Below are 25,147 nucleotides of genomic sequence, written 5' to 3'. Positions count from 1 at the left end.
ACGTAGTATAAATAAACAATTTATTTTGGAAACAGTGCCACATACATCCTTAATGTGTACAACTTCCTCTAGCAGTAAGACTTAAAAGTAGAAATGGTTACACAAAGGCTCCCATAGGAATGAACAATGATTTATTTTCAACTCTTTTTACAAAATGTTCATGATCCATTTTTTTTAAAAAGGTAATTTTATTCTAGATTTTGTAATGTAGTAAGTTCTTGTTTCCAAATTTCATTGTAAATAAATGAAAAGGAACTCTTCAAAATTTTCTTTTTTAAGAGATATGTATAAAAATTTTAAAATGTTAGAAACTACTTAAGGGCATATGAAAAACTGTACGATGCTAGAAATATTTGTAATATTTCTGCCACTGACAAATAGAGCTTTTAGAAAAGGTTCATATTACAAAGTTGAACAAAAATCTAGGGTTCTAAAAAATAAGTAACAAAAGATAATTAATTTTCTTCTAATTTTGTATATGACACAGCTAGCTTAATGATTACAGGTTCTAAATAAATTGATTATACATGAACTTGAAGAGATTTCTTTTATTAAATCCTATCCCTGGCTTACAAAAAGCCACCTGAGACCACAGAGCATATAAAATCAAAAGCTGCTTCACAAATGAAATAAAGTGTTCCTTGATTCATTACTAAAGGGACTATCCACATACATGGAAAACCACAATTCAGATATTCCCCTTTTATTTTTCTCTAGAAACATGAATAAATTGCTTTTGGCACACTTAATTGGTGTTTAGGGCATACTTTTCACAACTGAAGTCCTCAGTAAATTACTCAGGAGAGAGACTCTCTTCTTTCAGTACATTATTTAATACTTACGCTTGCGTGTGTGTGTCATTTACACATACAAATTTTGTGGTGTGAATGATGATGCCTAGATCCTCATCCAAGGCCTGGCTAATAGTTGGTTTGCTTCTTTTTAAGACTGGTTCAGTCAAAAATAAGTGTTTATTATTTTTATGTGTGACAATGGTATTATGATTATGTTTTTGAAAAAAAATTTCACAAAGTGATCTACAGATTGAATGCAATCCCTATCAAAATACCAATGACATTCTTCACAGAAATAGAAAACCAATCTCAAAACTTGTATGAAACCACAAAAGGCTCCAAATAACCAAAGCAATTTTGAGCAAAAAGAATAAAGTTGGAGTTATCATACTACCTGACTTCAAAATATCTTACAAAGGTCTGACATGGTGGCTCACACCTGCAATCCCAGCATTTTGGAAGGCCAAGGTGGGCGGATCACTTGAGGTCAGGAGTTTGAGACCACCCTGGCCAACTGGTGAAACCCTGTACTAAAAATACAAAATAAGCTGGGTGTGCTGGTGCACATCTGTAATCTCAGTTACTTACTCAGGTGCCTGAAGCAGGAGAATCGCTTGAACCAGGGAGGCAGAGGTTGCAGTGAGCTGAGATTGCGTCACTGCACACCAGCCTAGGCAACAGAGCAAGACTCCTTTTCAGAAAAAAAAAAAAAAAAAAAAAAGAATTACATATATATATAACAAAGAAGCCATAGTAACCAAACAGCATGGTACTGGTATAAAAACAGGCACATAGCTGATGGAACAGCCTAGAAAGCCCAGAAATAAATCCACGCATTTATGGCCAACCGATTTTTGACGAAGATGCCAGGAACACACAATGAAGAAAAGACAGTCTCTTCACTGAATGGTGTTGGGAAAACTGGAGATCCACATGCAGTCGAATGAAATTAAACCCTCATGTCATCCCATATATAAAAATCAACTGAAAATGGATTAAAGACATAAATGTAAGATCCTCAACTGTGAAACTACTAGCAGAAAACTGTTGTTTGAATGCTTGTCCCCTTTGAAACTCATGTTGAAACTGAATCCTCAGGGTAACAGTATTAAGAGGTGGAGCTGTTAAGAGATGACTGGGTTGTGAGGGCTTTGCCTTCATGAGTGGATTAATGCATTTATGAATTAGCAGGTGAATTAACAGGGATTAACAGGAGTGGGTTAGTTATCAGAAGAGTGGATCTGTCATAGGAGCCAGTTTGGTTTTCAGTGTGCCCCACTCACCATGTGATGTCCTCCACCATGCTATGACACACTGAGAAGGCCCTCACCAGATGCAGCCCCTCCACCTTGCACTTCCCAGCTTCCAGAACTGTAAATAATAAATTTCTTTTCTTTATAAATTACCTAGCCTCAGGCATTTAATTACAGCAACAGAAAATGAACTAAGACAGAAGATATATGGGAAAAGCTCCATAACATCAGTGTGGGCAATGATTTTTTGGATATGACCCCAAAAGCACAGTCAACAAAAGCAAAAGTAGACAAATGGGATTACATCAAACTAATAAGCACAGCAAAGGAAACAATAAACAGAATGAAGAGACAACCTACAGAATGGGAGAAAATATTTGCAAACTATACATCTCATAAGGGGTTAAAATCCAAAATATAAGTAACTCAATAAACTCAATAGCAAGAAAACAACCCCATTAAAAAATGGGCAAAGGACTCAAATTGACATTTCTCAAAAGATAACATATAAATGGCAAACAGGTATATGAAAAAAAATGCTCAACATCAACATTAGGGAAATGTAAAAAAACCACAATGAGACATCATCTCACACCTGTTAAAATAGCTATTATGGAAAAGACCAAAGATAGCAAGTCTTTGGTGGAGAAAAGGGAACCCTCACACACTGTTGTTAGAAATATGAATTCACACAGCCATTATGGAAAACAGTATGGAGGTTTCTCAAAATACTAAACATAGAACTACTATATAATCCAACAATCCCACTACTGGGAATATACCTTTAAAAAATGAGATCAGTATGGAAGAGATATCTGCACTCTCGTGCTTGCTATATATTATTCACAATAGACAAGATATAGAATCAACTTAAGTGTCCATCAGCCGACAAACGGATATAGAAAATGTGGTATACGTACACAACGAAATATTATTCAGTCATAAAATAGGAAATTCTGTCATTTGTGACAACATGGATGGACCTGGTAGACAGTGTTAACTGAAATAAGCTGCAACAGAAAGACACATACTGCATGATCTCACTCATATGTGAAATGTAAAAAAGTTGATCTCATACAAGTACTATAGAAAATAGAATTGGTCAGGTGTGGTGGCTCATGTCTGTAATCCCAGCACTTTGGGAGGCAGAGGTGGGCAGATCATCTGAGGTCAGGAGTTCGACACCAACCTGGTCAGCAAGGTGAAACCCCATCTCTACTAAAAATACAAGAATTAGCTAGGCGTGTTGGCAGGCACCTGTGATCCCAGCTACTCGGGAGGCTGAGGCAGGAGAATCACTTGAACCCGGGAGGCAGAGGTTGCAGTGAGCTGAGATCACATCACTGCACTCCTGCCTGGGCAACAGAGCAAGTCTCTGTCTTAAAAATAAGAAGTATGGTGGTTACCAGCAGCTGGGGTGATTGCAGGTGAAAGGAGGGAGTTGGAGAGATGCTGGTCAAAGGATACAAAATTTCAATTAGGAATCAAGTTCAAAAGATCTATTGTACTACATGATGGTTATAGTTAACAATATATTGTATTCTTTTTTGTTTTATTTTATTTATTTATTTTTTTGAAACAGGATCCTGCTCTGTTGCCTAGGCTGAAGTGCAGTGGCGCAATCATGGCTCACTGGAACCTTTGCCTCCTGGGCTCAAGCGATCCTCTCACCTCAGCCTCCTGAGTAGTTTGGACCACTGAAGTGTGCCACTACATCTGGCTTTTTACATTTTTTGTAGAAACAGGGTCTCTGGTCTTGAACTCCTGGGCTCATGGAATCCTCCTGCATCAGCCTCCTAGAGTGCTGGGATTATGGCATGAGCCACTACGCCTGGCCTTTCCCTCTCCTTTTTATCCCGGAAATAATCTCTTTTCCCTGATCTTCCATAACAATCTCTCCATTCTGTGGTACTTATCACCTTCTGCCTTGTATTCTAATTATTTATTAATATGTGCCTTATCACTCTTACTACGTTGTATTGCCTTGTTTTTTTTTTTCTTTTGTGAGACAAGGTCTAGTTCTGTCGCCCAGGCTGGAGTGCCGTGGTGCGATCTTGGCTCACTGCAACCTCCGCCTCCCGAGGTTCAAGCGATTCTCCTACCTCAGTCTGTCGAGTAGCTGGGACTATAGGCACACACCACCACGCCCAGCTAATTTTTGCATTTTTGGTAGAGATGGGGATTCACAATGTTGCCCAGGCTGGTCTCGAACTCGTAAGTTCAAGCCATCTATCCACCTCGGCCTCCCAAAGTGCTGGGAGCCACCATGCTGGCCTTTTAACAAATAATCAAAATAAGAAATAGCTCTATGAAGTCTACTTCTGCATTTACTACATAAGTAGTGTTCTTGAGGCTATGATTCATTGCATTACTCAATTTCCCCTATGCAGTGGATCCACATGATAAATTCATCTCACAAACAGTACCAGGAAAATCTTTCTTCATGACAATTCTTAATGATGTTTTTCCTTTGCCCTTACTGCCAAAAATCTCATAGTGAAGTTCCAGATCCAATTAAAGCAACTAGACTGATCCTAAGGTTTCTTTGAATTTTTTGCCTGACATTCTTTGCTCTTTACATTATTTCATATCTATGTGTATACATATATATGTACACACACACACACACATATATATATTGTTTATGTAAGCAGTCACAAATTAATTTTGGTAAAAAAGGGAGTATAAATGTGAGCAAATAATACCAACCTAAGTGTCTTGCAAATAGAATCTAAGTTTTCTTTATATATCTATCCTCATAATATTTAGCACCGTTTCTTATATATAGTATTCAGTTATTATTTATGCCATGAGTGAATGATGATTTGAAGCTTATATATAAGCTGCTTACATGGTTTCAATCAGCTATATTCCACTACACACCATTTCTATAACTTTACAATTTTTCAGTTCACTAAAAACATTTTTGACGAGCAGTTATACACCTTACTGAGTATCTTTGGGCCCCTTCTGCCATTCTGAGAAAGTTTTTCATGTTTTTACTTCCCTTCAGTTACTTCTGTGCAGTTAGGAAAGCATAGAACTTATGGCACAGAGTGCTAGATTTACTATGGCAGGTATGAGATGCATTCCAGGATACGAATTTGCCGTCGTGGCTTCTTTGGGTTCTATGGGGTACTTTATCCAACAGGTAGGGCAAGCTGCATATCATTACTTTCTTGGTCTGACCAAGTATGTCTACTCCTCTAAGGATTATGTCCCTCCCAGTGACACTGTACTCCCCAGTCCCAAGTAACTCCCACGTCATCCATGTCCAGAGTCTTACTTTTGTGCCTGAGCTGATACCAGGCCCACCCATGGGAAGCTTGCCTTCTGTTCTTCCAGCTTGGCTGCTTCTGACCCAGTGTTTTGGAGATTAGCACCTCCTTCAATTTTTTCATATCCAGGCCAACATATTCAGAAGAGCTTTCCTCCCACAGTATTCATTAATAGGGGATTAATCTATAGACCTAACAAGTGATTGTCTGAATGCTCCCAGTCATGACAAGGAATCAAAGTCATGCCTTGTTTTTTTTTTTTTTTTTTCTTTTTCTTTTTTAAAGATACGGTCTCACTGTGTTGCCCAGGCTGACCACAGGTGCATGCCAGCATGCCTAGCTAATTTTTTTGTTTGTTTTTTGGTAGAGATGGGGGTCTCACTTTGTTGCCCAGGCTGGTCTTGAACCCCTGGGCTCAAGGAATCCTCCTGTCTCAGCCTCCCAAAGTGTTGGGATTACAGGTGTGAGCCACCATGCTTGGCTTTTAATATATGCCTTTTAATATATGGCTTCTCCTCTGTCTCATATCGTAATACATACTCAACATTCTTATGTATTCGCTGGTTAAGTATAGCCCCGACAGTTAGTTTGTATCGCATATTACACAACTCCGTAACTCTGTGTTTTTTTTTTTTTTTTTTCTGAGACAGGGTCTTGCTCTGACAAACAGGCTGGAGTGCAGTGGTATGAACATGGCTCAGTGCAGGCTTGACCTCCCGGGCTCAAGCAATTTTCCCACCTCAGCTTTACAACTAGCTAGGACTACAGGTGCATGCTATCACGCCCTGCTAATTTTTGTAGAGATGGGGCTTTGCCATGTTGCCCAAGCTGGACTTGGGCTCCTGAGCTAAAGTGATCCGCCCACCTTAGCCTCCCAAAGTGCTGGGATTACAGGAGTGAACCACTGTGCACAGCCAGCTCTGTAATTTTTTGATAATACAACTAGGTCTACTTTTTTCTGTAAATAACTTTGGTATAAAACATCTAAATCTAAACTGGCTTACCTAACACATAGACATAGGCATAGGGTTTTTGCATGAAGAAATCTGCAACCAGCTACTTCATATAGGGCTTGAAATATCTACTTTTGGCCAGGCACGGTGGCTCACACCTGTAATCCCAGCACTTTGGGAGGCTGAGGCGGGTGGATCACGAGGTCAAGAGATCGAGACCATCCTGGCCAACATGGTGAAACCCCGACTCTACTAAAAATACAAAAAACTAGCCGGGCATGGTGGCAGGCGCCCGTAGTCCCAGCTACTCGGGAGGCTGAGGCAGGACAATGGCGTGAATCTGGGAGGCAGAGCTTGCAGTGAGCCGAGATCACCCCACTGCACTCCAGCCTGGGCGACAGAGCGAGCCTCCGTCTCAAAAAAAAAAAAAAGAAATATCTACTTCCTACTGAAAGTTATATCTGTAATTGTATCAAAATGCCAAACCTAGGCCTATACTCCCTAGATATCAATAGTGAATACTGAATTTTCAGTTATTATCACTAATGACATATTTTCATTCATCCATTCAATGAATATATTTATTTAGCATCCCTTATGTAATGACCATGTTAAGTAGTGGAGGTACAGAAATGAAAAACAAAAAAATAGGCTGCTGATTTCAGAAACCTTGTCAACGAGTGGTGAAGACAAACACCATTAATAATAACGTTTATACTATGGAAGCATTAATACAGGATTCAGAGGGAAAGAATTTAGTAGGGGTCTGGTAACTTCACCCTCAGAAAGTACAAAGCTAAGATGATGTTACTATTTAGAGATTTATAAGTTTAGAGATTTATTAGTTTACTTTTTAACCCCCTTTGAGTGAGGGGATAAACCCATGAGAGTGGGAGTAGTTTCTGTCTTATCCATAGCTGTGTTTCCAGAGTTTAGCTCAGTGGCTTGTACAGATTAAACACAGATTAAATACACATTTTTTTTGGAGACAGTCTCCCTCTGTCGCATAGGCTGGACAGAGTCTCCCTCCGTCGCATAGGCTGCAGTGCAGCAGCATGATCATGGCTCGCTGAAGCGTCGACCTCCCAGCCTCAAGCAATCCTCCAACTTCAGCCTTCCGAGTAGCTGGGACCACAGGTGAATGCCACTACGTCCAGCTATTTTTTTTTTTTTTTAATGTTTTATAGATACAGGGTGTTCCTGTATTGCCCAGGTTAGTGTTAAACTTCTGGGCTCAAGTAATGCTCTTGCCTCAGCCTCCCAAAGTGTTAAGATTACAGGTGTGGGACTAGTCATATTTTTTGAATATTGGAAAACAAGTGAACAATATCTAGAATATATAAATATTGTAGAACGTAAATTCAGTATGAAAAGATAACTCAAAAGGAAAATGGGCAAAAGACATTAACAGGCATAAAATACAAATAGCAAAGAAACATGAAAACATGTTCAAACTCATTAGTAACACAGCAATATGTATAAAAGCCAAGTAATGCCATTTTACAATCATTGGGTTGGCAAAAGGCCTGACAACACCAAGAGTTGCTAAGGACAGTGGATCAATGGCTACTCATGAATACTATATGGAGAGAAGGAAGTAAACTAGTATAACCACTTTGGAAAAAGAATTGGGCATTATTTGGTAAAATTGAGAATGTACATCCTACAACCTAGTAATTTTTCTCTTAAATTCATACTCACACATATGTATCAGGGACATTATAAGAATATTCATAGCAATATTGTTTATAATATCAAGAAAATGGAAGCCCAAATATTCACTGACAAAATAAATAGTAAATTTTTGGAATAGTCATACAATGAAATATCTTACAAGAGTAAAAATGAACCACATCCATGTGAAACCGGTTTCGTTATGCAAAATTAAATCATATGTTGTTTAGGGAAATACACATTTGTGGTAACATCTATAAAGAAAAGCAAGAGGACAGTGATTACAAAATTCAAGACTGTGGTTATCTCTGGTATGAGGAAAGGGATATGGTGGAGGGGGCACTCGAGGAACTTCAAAGGTACTAGAAATGTCATTTTATATATAGATACATTTTTCATACTAGAAACATTTTATATATGGACACATTTTTCATCCTTTTAATCACATTTATATACGTATATGTATTACATTTTTGTGTATATTTCATAACTCTTAAGATAAATGAATAAGTATTAGGTTCTGGAAATGGGAGGGAAAGAAAAGAATGTGCCAGCTAAGGGATCAGCTTATGTCAATTTAAGGCCAGGAGATAAGGACTTAAACTCTCTGGCTGAAGCGTTGAGTTCACTAAGTGAGAGGGGAAGCTGGGAGAGCTACACAGGGGTCAGATTGTATAGGGATTTCTAAACCATATGAGAGTTTTGATTGTTTTATGAGTTAAAAAAATTGTAAACTGAAGTATGACATGTCACATTTGTAGTTCTTAAAGATCTCTATTTTCATCAGGAAAATATATTAGTGGGAAGCAAAAATTGATGCTGGGACTCATGATGAGGATTTGGATTATGGTGGTGATACTGGGAACAAAGAAAGGAGAAAGAATGTGAAGACTATCCAGGACTTGGTGTTGGTGGAAAAAGTAAAGGAAATAGAGAAAAAAGCAAGGAATGGCTCCCCGGCTTTGGACTTGGATAAATGGTGACATTGAGCCAAAGAACCAGGGCAAAAAAGCAAGACAGGAGAATGCTGTCAATTTAGGAAAAGGTGATATTGAGATTCGACAACATAATAGGTGTTCAATAAGTATTTATTATATTAGTCTGTTCTCACGCTGCTATGAAGAAATGCCCAAGATTAGGTAACTTAAAAGGAAAGATATTTAATAGATTCACAGTTCAGCATAGCTGGGGTGGCCTCATGAAATTTCGAATCATGGCAGAAGGGGAAGCAAACACCTCCTTATTCACATGGCAGCAGGAAGGAGAAGTGCTGAGCAAAGAGGAAAAAGCCTTATAAAACCATCAGATTTTGTGAGAACTCACTGTATCATCAGAATAGCATGGGGATAACTGCCCCATGATTCAATTACCTCCCACCAGGTCCCTCCCATGACACGCGGGGAATATGGGAACTACAATTCAAGGTAAGATTTTGGTGGGGACACAGCCAAACCCTATCACTTATAAGATAAAAAAGTGGCTGACTGTGAGACCTCAGGAGCTGTCCAACTGGTAGTTGGAATCTAATATCATTCACCTACTTCTTTTTTAAATATATAATTTGTGGTTCCCTATTTTGTATCTTGGCAGAGAAGCTATGACACCTTAAAAAGAATTTCTATGAGAATAAAAATAACGTACAGATATATAAATCTCAGTGTTAGAGTGGTCAGATCTATGTAGCCCTGAGAGTATGGACATTATACATTGTAGCAAGCAGGCTTCATCAAGCTGTGATTATTTCAGTCACTACAACTCCACCTGAGATGTGAGGCAGAAGTAGAATTTTCCTTTTGGTGTTGACCACAAATGGGATTAAATATTAAAGATACCAGCAAAGTATGGCTGGGAAATATGAGGACTTCCTCCTGAATGCCAAACAGGAAGCACAGACAATCTCAGAGTCGGTAGAATGGGGCAGAGTCTTTCTAATGTAAGCTATGGTGAATGGGAAATCCAAATTTCATAAGCTGGATTTCCTTTTATACTTCTTGCAGTTTTGGTGTTGATTTCCTTTTTGTTTCACTCAATAATTTGAAGAAGTCTTTTTTAAAAAGTCAGCCCTCATGATAGATAAAGGATTTAAGTGTGGAAAATGGAACATAAAAGTACTAGAAGAAAATGTAGATGCTGGGTGTGGTGGCTCATGCCTGTAATCCTAGCACTTTGGGAGGCTGAGGGGGAAGGATTGCTTGAGCCCAGGAGTTTGAGACCAGCCTGGGCAACATGGCAAAACCCTTTCTCTACAAAAAATACAAAAATTAGCCAGGTGTGACTCACACCCGTAGTCCCAGCTACTTGGAAGGCTGAGGTGGGAGGACTGCTTGAGACTGGGAGGCAGAGGTTACAGAGATGAGATTGTTCCACTGCACTCCAGCCTAGGTGACAGAGCTAGACTCTGTCTTAAAAAAAAAAAAAAAAAAAGAAAATGTAGGTGATTTTTAAAATGTATAATATTGGGGTAGAGAAGGACTTTCTAGGAATGAGACCAAAGGCAGAGGTCATAAAAGAAAAGACTGATATTTCTGATTATATAAAAATTTAAACTTTTGTAGAGAAAAAGCAAAAAAGCAAAAAGCAACAATAATCCACCCCAAAAGTTCAAAGAGCAAAAATAACTGAAACATCTATGAGGGGCTCTTACAAATTAATAATCCTAATTTTAAAACTCCCAAAATAAAACTAGGCAATTCAAAAAAGTAAAAACAGTAACTAATATTTCTCGAGATTTTACTACGTGCCAATACGGTAGACTGATGACTAAAATGGCCTCAATTTTCCACCTGCTATGTGTCTATGTCTCTTAACAATGTGAGTTTGCTTTTCTACCCATCAAGAGATACAGTCTGTTTCCCCACTTCTCGAATCTGGGCTAGCCTTGTGACTTGCTTTGACCAGTAAAATGTGGCAGAGCTGATGAGGTTCCAGTTCCAACTGCCTTCCACTCTTTCATGGAACCCTGCCACTGCCATGAGAACGAGCCAGAGGTAGCTTCCTGGAGGACGAGAGGTCACGGGAAAGAGGGCCAAATAGCCCCAGCAGTGGTCATCCTACATCACCAAACATGTGGCAGAGGACAGCAAAGAGCTGCCTACACAACCCATGGCTGACCGAAGGAGCATGAATGAGTTAAGACCAGAAAAACTGCCCAGCCAAAATCTAGATTTCCCAGCAAAAATAAACATTGATCACTGTACTCCACTGAAATTCAGTTTGTTATACAGCATTTTTGTGGTAATAGGAACAGATATAACCAGGCAATGTTCAAAGTGTTCTATATTTATGTTTCAATCTTAAAAGGTGAGTACAGGCCAGGCACGGTGGCTCACACCTGTAATCCCAGCACTTTGGGAGGCGGAGGCAGGTGGGTCACTTGAGGTCAGGAGTTCAAGTCCAGCCTGGCCAACATGGTGAACCCGTTTCTACAAAAATACAAAAATTAGCTGGGCATGATGGTGGGTGCCTGTAATCCCAGCTACTCGGGAGGCTGAGGTGAGAGAATCGCTTGAACCCAGGAGGAGGACGTTGCAGTGAGCTGAGATTGCTTCATTGCACTCTAGCCCAAGCAACAGAGCGAGACTCTATCTAAAAACAAAAACAAACAAAAACAAAAAAAAAAAAAGAAAGAAAAGAAAAAAAGGGTGAGTACAATTTTTCCCTGTCATCTCATCTCCTACTTACTTGCCTGACATTTATTCCATGCTAGTCACAATGGTCTCTTCACTTTCTCAAAAACACCAGGCAGAGCCCTGCTTTTAGAGCCTTGGTCTGTGCTGTTTCTCCTGCTTAGAACGACCTGCCTCAGGTATTCACATAGCACAACTACTCACTTCTCTTAGATCATTACTCAAATATTAATATCACTTTCTTAGCCTTTCCTGTTGACTCTATAATTGCCTTCCTATTGGTATTGAGCATTCCCCTTTTGCTCTGAAACACATTTTCCCATCTAACTTACTATATATTTTCCTTAGTTGTATCTCCCACTGGAATGTAAGTTCCATTAATGCAAAGATTTTTGTCTGCTTTGTTCATTGCTGTATCCCCAGACCTAGAATACTGTTTCGCATATAATAGACAATAAATATTTGGTGAATGAAGAAATCATCCAATCAATTCCCAATTTACTGAGAAGGAAACAGATACGGAGAACTTAAGTATTCTTGCCTAAGATCACAGTGCTAGTCAGTGGCAGAACCAGCATTCAAACTCAGGCAAGCTGTTTCTACATTTATATAGTTGACTCTATCATGCTACAAGCACTTTGTGATGCGCAGCTTGGCATTTACATATGCACTCAATACACATCAATTTCCTTGGTTCTTTATCTTTAATTTAGGTGGTTCTCCCCAAGGAAGTCCTGTGCTTTGTCTTAACCAAAGAGGTGATAATGTTTAACTTTGAGAAAGAACCAGGTTGTTTCTGACCAAAAAACCAGTTAAAGGACAACCAAAAATGAAAGAAGTCAATCCTCGGCCGAGCGTGGTGGCTCACCCCTTTAATCCCAGCACTTGGGGAGGCTGAGGCGGGCAAATCATGAGATCAGGAGTTCGAGACTAGCCTGGTCAACATGGTAAAACCCCGTCTCTACTAAAAATACAAAAAATTAGCTGGGCGTGGTGGCAGGCACCTGTAATCCCAGCTACTTGGGAGGCTGAGGCAGAAGAATTGCTTGAACCTGGGAGGCGGAGGTTGCAGTGACCCGAGATCATGCCACTGCACTCCAGCCAGGGCGACAGTGTGAGACTCCATCTCAAAAAAAAAAAAAAGAAAAGAAAAAAGAAATCCTCTTTTATAACCAAATCCATTTGTACAAATAATCTCAATCTATCTCTTGATACTTTAACTTAAAACCCTTTTTTTATCAGATTTTTTTTCTCAGTACTATTCTCTTAACATTTTGGAGATTATGCCTACTGGTTTTAGAGGAATAATCTCAATTTTATTTAATTACACTCAGACACGTAAATATTGTTAATTTTATTAATTTGTAATTTAGGCCGGGCCCAGTAGCTCATGCCTATAATCCCAGCACTCTGGAAGGTTGAGGCAGGCAGATCACTTGAGCCCAGGAATCAGAGACCAACTTGGGCAACATGGTGAAGCCCTGTCTCTACAAGAAATACAAAAATTAGCCGGGTGTGGTGGCACACACCTGTAGTCCCAGCTACTTGGGAGGCTGAAGTGGGAGGACTGCTTGAGCCCGGGAGGTTGAGGCTGCAGTGAGCCATGATCACGCGACTGCACTCCAGCCTGGGCAACCAAGTGAGACCCTGTGTCAAACAAACAAAAACACCAAGAAAACTGTAATTGAATTTGTCTGACTTTCTAAGATTTTCCACATAAATAAATTTTCACATCAGAAAACAAATAACGATTTGGTTTCCAGATCACAAGTCCTGAACTTTTGTTTAGGAATTATACTCACTGAATAAACCTTCCAAAAATGTATGAAAATACAAATTATAATAAGAGAAATTTCCACTTATGAAACTGGTAAGGATAAAAAAACATTAAAATGCTCAGTGTTGGTAACAGTATAGGAAACCAGCATTTACTTACTCACCTGGTAAGATTATAGTTTGGGAGAAAGTTTTTAAAACAGAATAAGATGATAAGTAGACCTGAAAGGTATGCATGCCCTTTGATCTACGAATTCAATTCGTAAGAATTTATACTAAGAAAATAATTAAGGATTTGGAAAAGGACAGTAGGAATGTTTATCCAAGCACTATTACTCATTGCAAGAAGTTGGGAATAGTTGACATGCCTAAAGGTATGTATTAATCAAATTGCATATATCCCCAAAGGGAATATATTATAGCTATTTATATTTTAGAGGATATTTGTATAATATTAAAAATTATAAAAGAATAACGACATCCTATTTGTAAAAAGAAAGTCTGTTCATAGAAGAAATGTTGAAGGCTGTTAAGAATTGGCTGTTCTAGATGGGTGGATTATGTACGTATTTAATGTTTTCTTTTGCTTGTCATTACTTGCTAAGTTTTCAATAATGAACATGCATTGCTGTCATCATTTATTTATTTATTTATTTTTGAGACAGAGTTTCACTGTTGTTGCCCAGGCTGGAGTGCAATGGCACGATCTCTGCTCACTGCAACCTCTGCCTCCTGGGTTCAAGCGATTCTCATGCCTCATCCCTCATATTCTATAATATACATTAGGTTTTGCTTGGGTAACATGCTGTGCAATCTGACTGAGGTAGGAGGAGGAATTCTCCTGGTTTGCTATGGCACTATAGAGTTTTTTTTTTGTTTGTTTGTTTGTTTTTTAAGCCTTAGATATTATTTAGTCAAGCCCTCTTCATTTTACAATATGAGGAACCTGGGTCAGGCATGATGGCACACACCTGTAATCCCAGCACTTTTAGAGGTTGAGATGGGAGGATCATTTGTGGCCAGGAATTCTAGACCAGCTTTGGCAACATAGTAAGATCCTATTTCTACAGTTTTTTTTAAATTAGCTGGGCATGGTGGTGAGCACCTGTAGTCCCAGCTACTCAGGAGGCTTGAGGCAGGGAGGATTGTTTGAAACTAGAGTTTGAGACTGCGGTGAGCCATGATCATGCCTCACTGCACTTCAGCCTGGATAGCAGTGAGACCTTGTCTCTAAAATACATACTATGTAACATACATACATACATACATCCATAATGTAACTTGAAAGAGGTCCAAGGGAGTGAGTGATTTCTTTAAGGCCGCAAAGTGAATTGAACAGCAACTATAATCCAAACTCCAGATTCTCAGCCCACTTATTCCCAAGAAATTGGCTGAACACCCCCATCAATGATCCTGGCTGCCCAGCTGGCCTTGGGAAGCGGGTATAGCAGCTCTGACAACAAGAAAACCCAAAGGAAACTATAAGTCAGGCAAAAGCCTAGTCACTCCATAACACTAAAATGAACTCCCAAGTGTCAGAGGAAACAGGAAAAACAGGAAAACACAGGGATCCTCCGTGTTGTCCAATATGAACTCTTTAGGAAGATACTGATTTTGAAACAGCCGATTCTGTGATAAAGCACAGAAGCCCTGGGTTAAGGACTACTGTATATAATGATTAACTGTGAGATATGCCCTTATATAACAAAATAGTTAATGTATTTATGGTAGCTTCTAACAAGGTAATAATTTTTTGGCTATCAGTTTATTTATTTTCTTCCATGCATAAACAAAGAATCTAATACGACATAGCAACAGCTCTCAAAATGTAGTCCACAAACCTTAAAGGTAGAGGTGTGGGGAGGGGTTCCTGACACCCTTTCAAGGAGTCTGTGAGGTTAAAAATCTTTTGTAACAATACTAAGACATTATTTCTCTTTTTTACTTTGTGAACATTTGCACTGATGGTGAAAAGCAGTGGTGGGTAACATTGTTGGTACTTCAGGACAAATTGAGTCCACAGCACTAAACTGTACTAGTAGCTGTATTTTTCATTGCTATGCACTCAGGCTAAAAATAATGTCAATTTCATTTTAGAATATCCTTAATGAAATGGTAAAAAGCATGAATTTTTATTAAATCTCTACCCTTGAGTTACATGTGACCAAGTACGCACAAAGCATTTCTGCTGTGTACCTGAGTATAACGGTTGTCCTGCGGATTTGGTTGCCCAAATCAAAAGCACTTTTGCAATTGGTTGAACTGTGAGCTGAAATAGCTTTTTTTCATGGAACACCATTTTTACCAGAAAAAAAACTACTGACAGACAAACCAGGGTTATTCAGACTTAAGCATGTGGCAGAAATTCTGTCAAAAATGTAACAAAGTGAGACTGTCACTTCAAGTAAAACAACTGACAGTTTGTGTTGCCAATGATACAATTCTAGCTTTCAAGTGAAAACTAGCATTTTGGAAAATCCTATCTGCCACTGTGAGCTTGACAGCTTCCCAATACTTGAAGACTTTTCTGATGAAATGGGAAGACATTAAGGAAAGTGATTGTTTGATACTGTATAATGAAATATGTCAACATTAGGAAGAACTGTATAACACAGTGAACCACTAAAATTTCCGAAGGACTTATGCTTAATGTTTAAAATATCAGGCATCGATCCAACATCCATTCAAAGTGTAAGGTACACCAATGGATATTAATGTAACAGTGTAAAAAAAGTACATTGATATAGTTTCAGATTCCACTTTGTAACTAACCTTTAAAAAGCTACCATTTGTCAAACTTTGATGTGATATCAAAGAATATCCATGATTATCTTTAAAAAGCTATGAAAATATTCTTCTTTCCAACTTCATATGACTGTGAGGTGGGATTTTCTTCATCTTAAACCAAAATGAAACAGTGCAGCAGCTTAAATGCAGAGGCAGACATAAGAATCCAGTTACCTTCTATTATGTCACACATTGGTTTTGCAAAAATGCAAAACAATGCCACTCCTAGGATAACTGTTATCAAAACCAGGAAATAAGTGCTGATGATGATGTGGAGAAATTGGAATCCTTGTGTACTGCCAATGGGAATGTAAAAATGACACAGCCACTGAAGAAAAACAGTATGGTTTCAAAAACTAAACATAGTACTATCCTATGACTCAGCAATTTTCACTTCTAGGTACATATGGTATCCCAAAGAATTAAAAGCAGGGATTCAAACAGACATGTGCACATTAACGATCATAGTAGTAGTATTCACACTAGCCAAAAGGTGGAAGCAACCCAAATGTCCAGACAAATGGATAAACAAAATGTGATATATACATACAATGAAATATTATTGTTTTAAAAAGGAAATCCTGACACATGCTTCAATATGAATAAACCTAAAAAACACTATACTAAATAAACCAGACTCAAAAGGACAAGTATTGTATAATTCCACTTATATAAGGGACCTGAAATAGTCAAATTCATAAAGAAAAAATAATGGTTAACCAGGGCTTTGGGGAGGAAGTAATGGGCAGTTATTATGTAATAGGTACAGGATTTCAGTTTGGGATGATGACAAAGTTCTGGAGATGGACAGTGGTGTTGGCTGTACCTCTCAATTGCACACTTTAAATTGTACCCTTAAAAATTATTAAAATGGTAAATTTTGTTATATCTTACCACAATTTTAAAAACAAAACCCCACAATGTTACTCTTCTCACTGATGGGGGGGGGGTGGTTTGGAAAATAGTTATTTTTCATTAAAATCATTATTTATGCACGTAGCCTATATATTACTGTTTTGTAAATTAACAAATACTTAAAATTTTTCCAGCTTTAATGTCTAATATGGTAAATATAAACATATATACCATACAAACAGAAGCTCTTAGGTCCACGGTAATTTTTGAAAGGCAAAGGGGCCCTGAGAATAAAAAGTTTGAGAATTGCTCTTATATGAAGATTTATTTCCTCTTCTCACACCTGCATTATGTGAAGATCTTCATTTCTTGGTATAACTTCATTTGACAGTTATATCGATTGCAGCCTGGAGACCAGCAAAAAACGACAGGCTGAAATATCACAGATCATCACATTAACTCTTTGTAATTACCACTGTCGCCTGCCTGCTCCCTAACTCTACGGACTGAGCAACAAAAAGCTCCATCCATTCAGAGGAGTGGCAATGTGCAAAAGGGAGAAAGCTTAAATGCTGACATGTTACAAAGTAGTTTTGTTGATAGCTAGCAAGAAGCACACATTTTCTTTTTTCTGTTGAATCTTCATTTGGATTTACAGTCCTGGGCAGATTTGGAAACGGGGATGGTGGCGGCATTGTTTCCGAAAACCAGCGCATTCGTGCAAAGAATTTAATTCCCTCACCATCTTGCTACTGGTCTGTTGCAGTGGGGTGTGGTTAGAGGGCTAGGAAGCAATCCAAAACAGCAGCTCAGGCTGCCCAAGGCCGTGTACAAGCGATCATTTTCTCCATTTTGGGCCAGGTCAATTTGCACCAGCAAGAGGCAGAATGTTTGTTTCATGGGGAGGAGGAGAATAAAAAAGGAAGTTAGAGAGCATGGACGGAAATAAGCAACACCACCAAAGAGGTTTCATCTCAGGTGGATGTTAAACGATTGGAACGCTAGTAATGGGCGCAAGGAGCAAACAAAATTGTTCTGAGTCCACAGCTGCGGCACTTTTAATGACAGGTGTGCAGTTCTGCATTGGGGTTGAAAGTGAAATGATTTTCTTACCCAAACTATTTGCATTCATTTTGGGCCGCCTCTGTGACCAGCCTCGCTGACTGCGGCTGAGGCAGTCCCAAACAAAGGGGAATGGACGTCCTCCCGAGGGAGCGGAGGCGGGAAAGGTGGCCCCAGGTGGCCGCGCCAGGTGTGCCCAGGGGTCCACCTTGCAAGCCGCGGGGAGGGTGCGTCCCAGGAGCGTCGGAGAGGCGCGGTTGGGAAGGGTTGGGTCCGGGCTCCAGGCACCACACGGCGAAAGACCCCGCCCTGCCCACGGCCAAGGTTAACCCGCGCGCTGGAGGTACCTGCGGAGGCTTCGCACAGCCAAAAGGCACCGGGCGATCATGGGAGCGCTGAGAGGCTGGCGGCGGTGGGCGCGTGGTCCTTCAGCGTGGCGCGACAAGGCGTGCGGCAGCGCCTGGGCGCCCGGGAGTCGCGAGCCGGCCTAGCCGCAGAGGCCACAGTGGCTGCCGGGCCAGCGCCCTCCCACGTGCGGCAGCTCCACGCCGGCGCCTACCAGCCCCGCCCCGCGCCGTGCCCCGCCCCAGCCCGCGCGTCCGGCCCCGCCCCAGGGGCGGTGCTGGCCAGACCCCGCCGCTGGAGCTAGAGCACAGCCGGGTGGGCTCTGGGGTTGGCGCCCTGGGGGCCGGGGAAGTTTGCGCCGCCGCGCCCAGTGCTGCGATCCCGAGCCAGACTTCAGCCCCGAGGACTAGGGGTCGGGCGGGCCGGCCTACGGAACCCCGCGGGCCAGCAGCCGTCGTCTCGCGTCCTCCTGCTTGGTAAGGGGGCTTCTGTCTGGCGAGGGTGCGCCTCCCTCCGCCCCGGACCGAGGCCCGCACTGGCACTCGCTGCACACCGGGCAGGGCCGAGGCGAGGCCGGGTGCCGGAGGGAGGACGGGAGGGAGGGGGAGCTCGATGCGCTTTGGGGAGAGGAAGGGGGAGAAGCCTGGACGAGGCTGGGCATCTCTTTCCCTCTTTGCACCCCCTTTTCCCCCCTTTCTGTTTTTACCTTCTGCCCTGGGGCCTTATTTATTGCTTGTGACCCCGTGGCCTAGAGGCTGACATCGCCTTTAAAATAACTACACAAATAATAAACATTATAGCGGCGGGTACCACACCCTGGCTTTGAATTAGGGAACCTGGGGAACAGATGGATGATGCGATTTAGTGGAAATCAGCCATGAATGCCGGCTGGCCCTGCGCCACTGTTTGGATGCGATAGTATTCCATGTGAATGAACATGACCGGGAGCTTCCAGCTTGTCCACGAGAGCACAGCCTCTGCAGGGAGCGCCGGTCGACTTGTAGTATCCATCGACTTGGGCAGCGATTTCCTGACATGTCTGCTGATTAAATAGAAATGCCATTTTTATTAAGAACGACACTCACCAGTTGAACAACCTTTCGCGAATGTGTTTCCTCATCAAATAACTCTCAACCTACAAAAAGTAGGTAGTGTACATTATTAATACTTTTTTTAGGTCCCATGAAATAGAGGAAGATGCTTGGTTATAGATCAGCTTTTAGTCAGCAGTATGAAAGCCTCTCAACTTAGTACTGAGGCCTTTAGGGGATTTCGGTATGGTGAGATACTCAGTGACAGTCTAAGCTTATGCTGTACTTGTTTTGAAGACATTTTTACTTGTTCCAAGATTTAACATACTCTTATACCACTGGGTATTAATGAAAATATGTAATAAATTACCTTCACAATACTTTGTGCTCTCCTGACTCTTTAAAAAAAAAAAAAGATGAAAGGTCATACAGTTTTGTGTTTTGTTTTTACCTTTAATACAGTTTATAACCCGTATCATCTTTGTAATTTATGACTTTTCTGACTGATTCTTCAGAATAACTTAGTTCAGTGTTTTCATTTTTCTTATCAAGGAAAAGTGTTTAAGCTTCTAAAATGTCATCTATCAAGCACCTGGTTTATGCGGTTATTCGTTTCTTACGGGAACAAAGTCAGATGGACACTTACACCTCCGACGAACAAGAAAGTTTGGAAGGTATGCATCTGCTCTTTGTGTTCATTTATATTATAATTATAAACGAGGACTAAAATAGCTGTAAGCCCAGCTTGATGATCTATTGTAACAAAAATCAGAATTTTCTTTGATCTTTCAAGGAGAGGCCTGATTATAAGGTTATCGTATTTCCATTTTCTGAAGCTTGTTTTGTTTAACAACAAATTAAGAGGACTATTGTTTATTTATTGAACAAATACTATATGTAGAAAGTATGCTGTTCATATTATAGGCAATGTTTTCTTCACAGCAACTGTTATGTTAGTATTATCCCCATTTAACAAGTGAGAAAATGAAACCAGGGCCAGACTTGGTAGCTCATGCCTGTAATCCCAGCACTTTGGGAGGCTGAGGCTGGTGGATCATTTGAGGTCAGGAGTTCGAGACCAGGCTGGGCAACATGGCAAAACCCTGTCTCTACTAAAAATACAAAAAGTAGCCAGGTGTGGTGGCACTTGCCTGTAGTCCCAGCTACTCGGGAGGCTGAGACAGGAGAATGGCTTGAACCCAGAAGGCGGAGGCTGCAGTAAGCTGAGATCCCATCACTGCACTCCAGCCTGGGCCATGAGGGAGATCCTGTCTCAAAAAAAAAAAAAAAAAAAAAAGAAAATGAAACCAAATAGCATAACCAGATAACACAGCTGATATGTGATAAAGCCTGGTTAATACTCTGAAGATCTTGTTGTCTGCATTTCCTAATAGGAAAGCATCCAGTTTAGAAATAATATATAAAAATACCTGAGTCATTTTAATAGCACTATGTAAAAGTCTAATAATTATACCACTAGTAAGATCTGACCAGTGCCTAATTTCGAACTCGAAATGAAAGCATTTCACCTGTGTTTTACATTAACTTTAATATTGGCTTCAGTAATCTGTAAAGTTGAACAGGACGTAGGTGATGGCATCGTGTGTTTCCTTGACACCATCTTTGTTCTTCATGTTTATGTGTTACAAAATTTAAATTCAGTACAACCATAACAAGGTAGAATTTGGAAGATGGGCTTGTGGAGGTTCAGTGAATCTGGTGTCCCTGTGGCCTAAAGTCTTTTATTTATTTATTTATTTTTTGAGACAGGGTCTGTCTGGCTCTGTCACCCAGGCTGGAGTGTAGTGGCACGATCTCAGCTCACTGCAACCTCCACCTCCTGGGCTCAAATGATCCTCCCACCTCAGTCTCCCAAGTAGCTGGGACTTCAGGAGTACACTATCATGCCTGGCTAAGTTTTTTATTTTTTTTTGTAGAGACAGGGTTTCGCCATGTTGCCCAGGCTGGTCTCAACCTCCTGGGCTCAAGTGATCCACTCGCCTTGGCCTCCCAAAGTACTTGGATTACAGGCATGAGCCAGCCCTCCCAGCCCTAAAGTCTTAATTATTGCAGTAAGAGTGCATTTGGAAGAACTTAATAAATAACAGTATAGTTTAAATTTCCCATCTTAAAACTGCTTCTGTACTTTCAACAAGCACTTCCCTGTGAATATGCTTTTAGGAGGTGGAGATGAAAATTGGGCATTTGCTCTAAATCTGCTTGCAGTCTGGTTAGATGATGTCTTTCCAGGTGGCAGTGAGAGGAGCAGGTGATGCACAGTTGGAGAACATTGCCATCAGTCCATTTAATATTAAGGTCTTTTTGTTCTTGATGATTAGACTATGTGAAGATAAAGTTGATTGGTTATCTAAGGAGAATGTTAGTTATGATTGCTCTGTAGCAAACAGATAAATGCAGTCATTTAAGAAAAGATGTTTCTTTTCTAATCAAAGGCAGCATAAAAGTTTTAAGGGCCAGAAAGAAAATTGAGGGTTTTTTTTTTTTTTTTTTTAAAACCAAGATGTTACGTCCTATTTTTAGGATGGTATTCAGCCAAAAATATGTGCCTTCAGCTGTTTGTTATATATGGCAGTCAGAAAGGGTGCCAATTGTTTTTGACTGACCCCTATTTTTGACTCTGTGAGTCTAATTTAATTGAACATGAAATCATGTGGAGGTGTCTGCCCACCTTCTAGACATTTTTAAAAGCCCTGGGAAAGAAGCCTCAGTTCTGATACCAGCTTTACCACTACTGTGAAGCTGATGTATCATCAGCTTTGTCTTGCCATCAGATTATGTCACCCACTCCTCAATTATTGTCATCTACTGACATTTGCTTCGTTCCTTGACTAATTGTGGTTCCTGTTCACTGTCACTCTCTCTAGCACTACTCCTATTTAGTTCTTGGCAATTGCAATATACTGATAGATGATTATTTTAGTTCCCTGGCTCTCAGTTCTTGACCTCGTCCAGTGATCTCAAATACTTGATCATATTCTAGATCAGTGGTTCTCAACTCGGGGGTGATTTTGCAGTATCCGGATACATTCTGATTGTCACAACTGGGTGAGGGGGGTGGCTGGTATTACTGGCATCTAGTGAGTAGGTAGAGGCCATGGATGCTGCTAATGCACAGGACAGCCCTTCACAAGAAGAAATTACGTGATCCAAAAGGTCAGTATGTAGAGATTGAGAAAGCCTTCCCTAGACTTAATCATTACCAGAATTGCATTCCTCCCCTAATCTCTGTCCCAAACATTTCACTTCCTGACCACTATTGCCTGTCCTTCCAAGCTCACTCCCTCTAGAATCCCTACTCCAGCTATTCTTTGACCCAACCAATACCTCCAGTCTGTTCATCCCTCACCTTTTCCCACACCTCTTGTTACTCATCTTAAATTCCATGGTTGATAATTACAATTATTCCCTCGTAACTCTTTCCCTTTCTTGCAAAGCCCAACTTTGTTTAAATCCAGCTCTCCACCTACTCTGTGCCCACCTACTCACACCCACTCATGTATATAGATGGAGCAAAACACACAACTTTGCTGACTAGTCCCACTTGAAATTCATGGCTCTGAACTTCAAGCAGCCTTTAATGCTTTAATGCTGTCAGGCAATCACGCCCTCTGTTCCAAGTTCATTCGTACATTTATTTTCCTAGATGACCATTTTAACACTTTCTCATATCTTCTGAAACCCTCAAACCTCTTTCACTGTCCTCACTTTTAGTTGGTTGCTTTGCTTTCTACTCCACCAAGAAAACTGAAATAATAAGAAAATAGCTGGGTACGACAGCACTCACATACTCGGCCTGCCTGCCTGTTTGCCTAGCTATTACCATAGGTGGACTATTCGCGCCTAAATGGAACCCCTCTACTGGTATACTAGATCCCATCCTCTCTCACCTACTCTAGGATATCACTCTAGTTATTTTTTTTTATCTTATAAAATTTTCATACTCTACTGGATCATTTCCATCATAATATAAACTTACCATTATTCTCCCCTCTTCAAAAAAGCAAAAATAAACAGCAAATAATTATTTTACCATACTACCCCTAACCCATTACTGCTTAATTGTATGTCTCCCTTTGCAGCAAAACCATTTGAAAGAATTGTCTATGCTTGCTTTCTCCAAACCCTCTCCTTCTATTCTTCTTAAACCCATTCTGATTAAGCCTTTGCCTCTCTCTCTCAATCTATACCACTCTCATCAAGGTCATTAGTGATTTCTGTGTTGTTTAATTTAATGGTCAGTTCTCAGCTTTCATCTGAGTTATTAGCTGTCATTGATAATGTTGATGGTCATTTCCTCACTGCCCCCACCCCCACCCCCAGTATATTTTATTTAGTTTCCAGGATACCTCATGCTTTCTTGGCTTTGTTATCTCATTGTTTGCTTCTTTTCTGTCCCCTTTGCTGGTTCCTCTTCTTTTCCCTGACCTGGCGTACCCAGAGTCCGCTGCTTGATCCTCTTGTCTTCATTATCTATACCCATTTCTTTGGTGATATCATTCAGCTTCTTAGCCTTAAATACCCCGTATCTATATGCTATTTCCCAAATTTATGCCCTCAGCTCAGACCTTTCTCCTGAAGGTCTTCTTATATATCCAAGTACCAACTAGATATCTCCACTTGCATGTCTAATAGGCATCCCAAATTTAAATTGCCAAAACCGAACTTCTGATTCCCCCACCCAAAATCTGTTCTATGTGCAATTTCCCTATCTCTGTTTATGGCAGCTTCATCTTTTCTGTTGCTCAGGCCAGAAACTTGGGTATCATTCTGGACTCTTCTCTTTCTCAAATACTCTGTAACTAATCATTCAATAAATCCTGTCAGCTACACTTTCAAAATATGTCTAGAGTTTGACATTTCTTATCATCTCCACTGATATCACCTCTGGATAGAACTAACTATTTCTTGGCTGTTTTAGAGTGGCAGCCTCTAACTGGTGTCTCTGCTTCTTTTCTTGCCCCTCCATTGGCTGTTGCAAACACAGGCATCAGGGATCTTTACGAACAGAGTATGTCAGTTTCTATGATTTATCTACTCAAAACGTGACTTAAGTAACATGACTTCTCATGTTACTTAGTCATTGTTTAAAGGATCTTTATAATTTGACTTCTGTGACATGTTTTTCACCTTCTCCTCCCCTTTCTCATTTGGCTTCAGCCATATTAGCTTTCTCTTTATAAATGTACCATATCCTCTTGCCTATGGGCTTTTGATCTGGCTGGTTCCTCTGCCTGGAATGGTCTTCACAGATAATGGTAACACTCCCATCTCCTTCAAGTCTTTTTCAAATCTCTTTTCTCAGTAAGGCCTACTCTGAACTCTCTGTTAAGCCTTCAGCTGTGGGCCAGGTGTGGTGGCTCACACCTGTAACCCCAGCACTTTGAGAGGCCAAGGTGGGCAGATCACCTGAAGTCGGGAGTTTGAGACCAGCCTGGCTAACATGGTGAAACTCCATCTCTACTGAAAATACAAAAATTAGCCAGGCGTGGTGGCACACGTCTGTAATCCCAGCTACTCAGGAGGCTGAGGCAGGAGAATAGCTTGAACCCGGGAGGCACAAGTTACAGTGAGGCAAGATTGCGCCACTGCACTCCAGCCTGGGCAACAGAGTGAGACTCTGTCTCAAAAAAACAAACAACAACAACAAAACCCTGCAGCTGCTTTTCTGCTCAACTGCCCACACTCTCCATCT

At 40.5% G+C, this 25,147-nt stretch overlaps 2 protein-coding genes across 8 annotated transcripts in view; one reads left to right on the top strand and one right to left on the bottom strand.

The window, feature by feature from the left end:
* NLN (neurolysin) overlaps positions 1–18,619 on the bottom strand; it is a 99,501-nt gene extending 80,882 nt beyond the window's left edge. For 2 of the 5 annotated variants that reach the window (XR_004183964.1, XM_017959591.2), the window contains exon 1: positions 18,406–18,619. Coding sequence is in view for 2 of the 5 variants with exons in the window: in XM_017959591.2 (XP_017815080.2) it covers positions 18,406–18,446 (41 nt within the window). In the remaining 3 variants the exon portion in view is untranslated. Of the gene's footprint in view, positions 1–18,115; positions 18,345–18,405 lie in introns of those variants that run through there. The other 3 variants (XM_017959593.3, XM_017959594.3, XM_017959595.3) reach the window with 2 other exon arrangements.
* A 51-nt stretch (positions 18,620–18,670) lies between these two features.
* SGTB (small glutamine rich tetratricopeptide repeat containing beta) overlaps positions 18,671–25,147 on the top strand; it is a 59,815-nt gene continuing 53,338 nt past the window's right edge. For 2 of the 3 annotated variants that reach the window (XM_003899742.5, XM_009208515.3), the window contains exons 1-2: positions 18,671–18,879; positions 19,987–20,108. In XM_003899742.5, coding sequence (XP_003899791.1) covers positions 20,009–20,108 — 100 coding nt within the window. In that variant the 5' untranslated portion in view covers positions 18,671–18,879; positions 19,987–20,008. Of the gene's footprint in view, positions 18,880–19,054; positions 19,548–19,986; positions 20,109–25,147 lie in introns of those variants that run through there. The other variant, XM_009208513.4, reaches the window with a different exon arrangement.

This window comes from Papio anubis, chromosome 5 (genome assembly GCF_008728515.1).
Source record: "Papio anubis isolate 15944 chromosome 5, Panubis1.0, whole genome shotgun sequence".
NCBI classification, from domain to species: domain Eukaryota; kingdom Metazoa; phylum Chordata; class Mammalia; order Primates; family Cercopithecidae; genus Papio; species Papio anubis.
The sequence above is the reverse complement of the archived record's forward strand: the minus strand, read 5'-3'. Positions and strand labels throughout refer to the sequence as shown.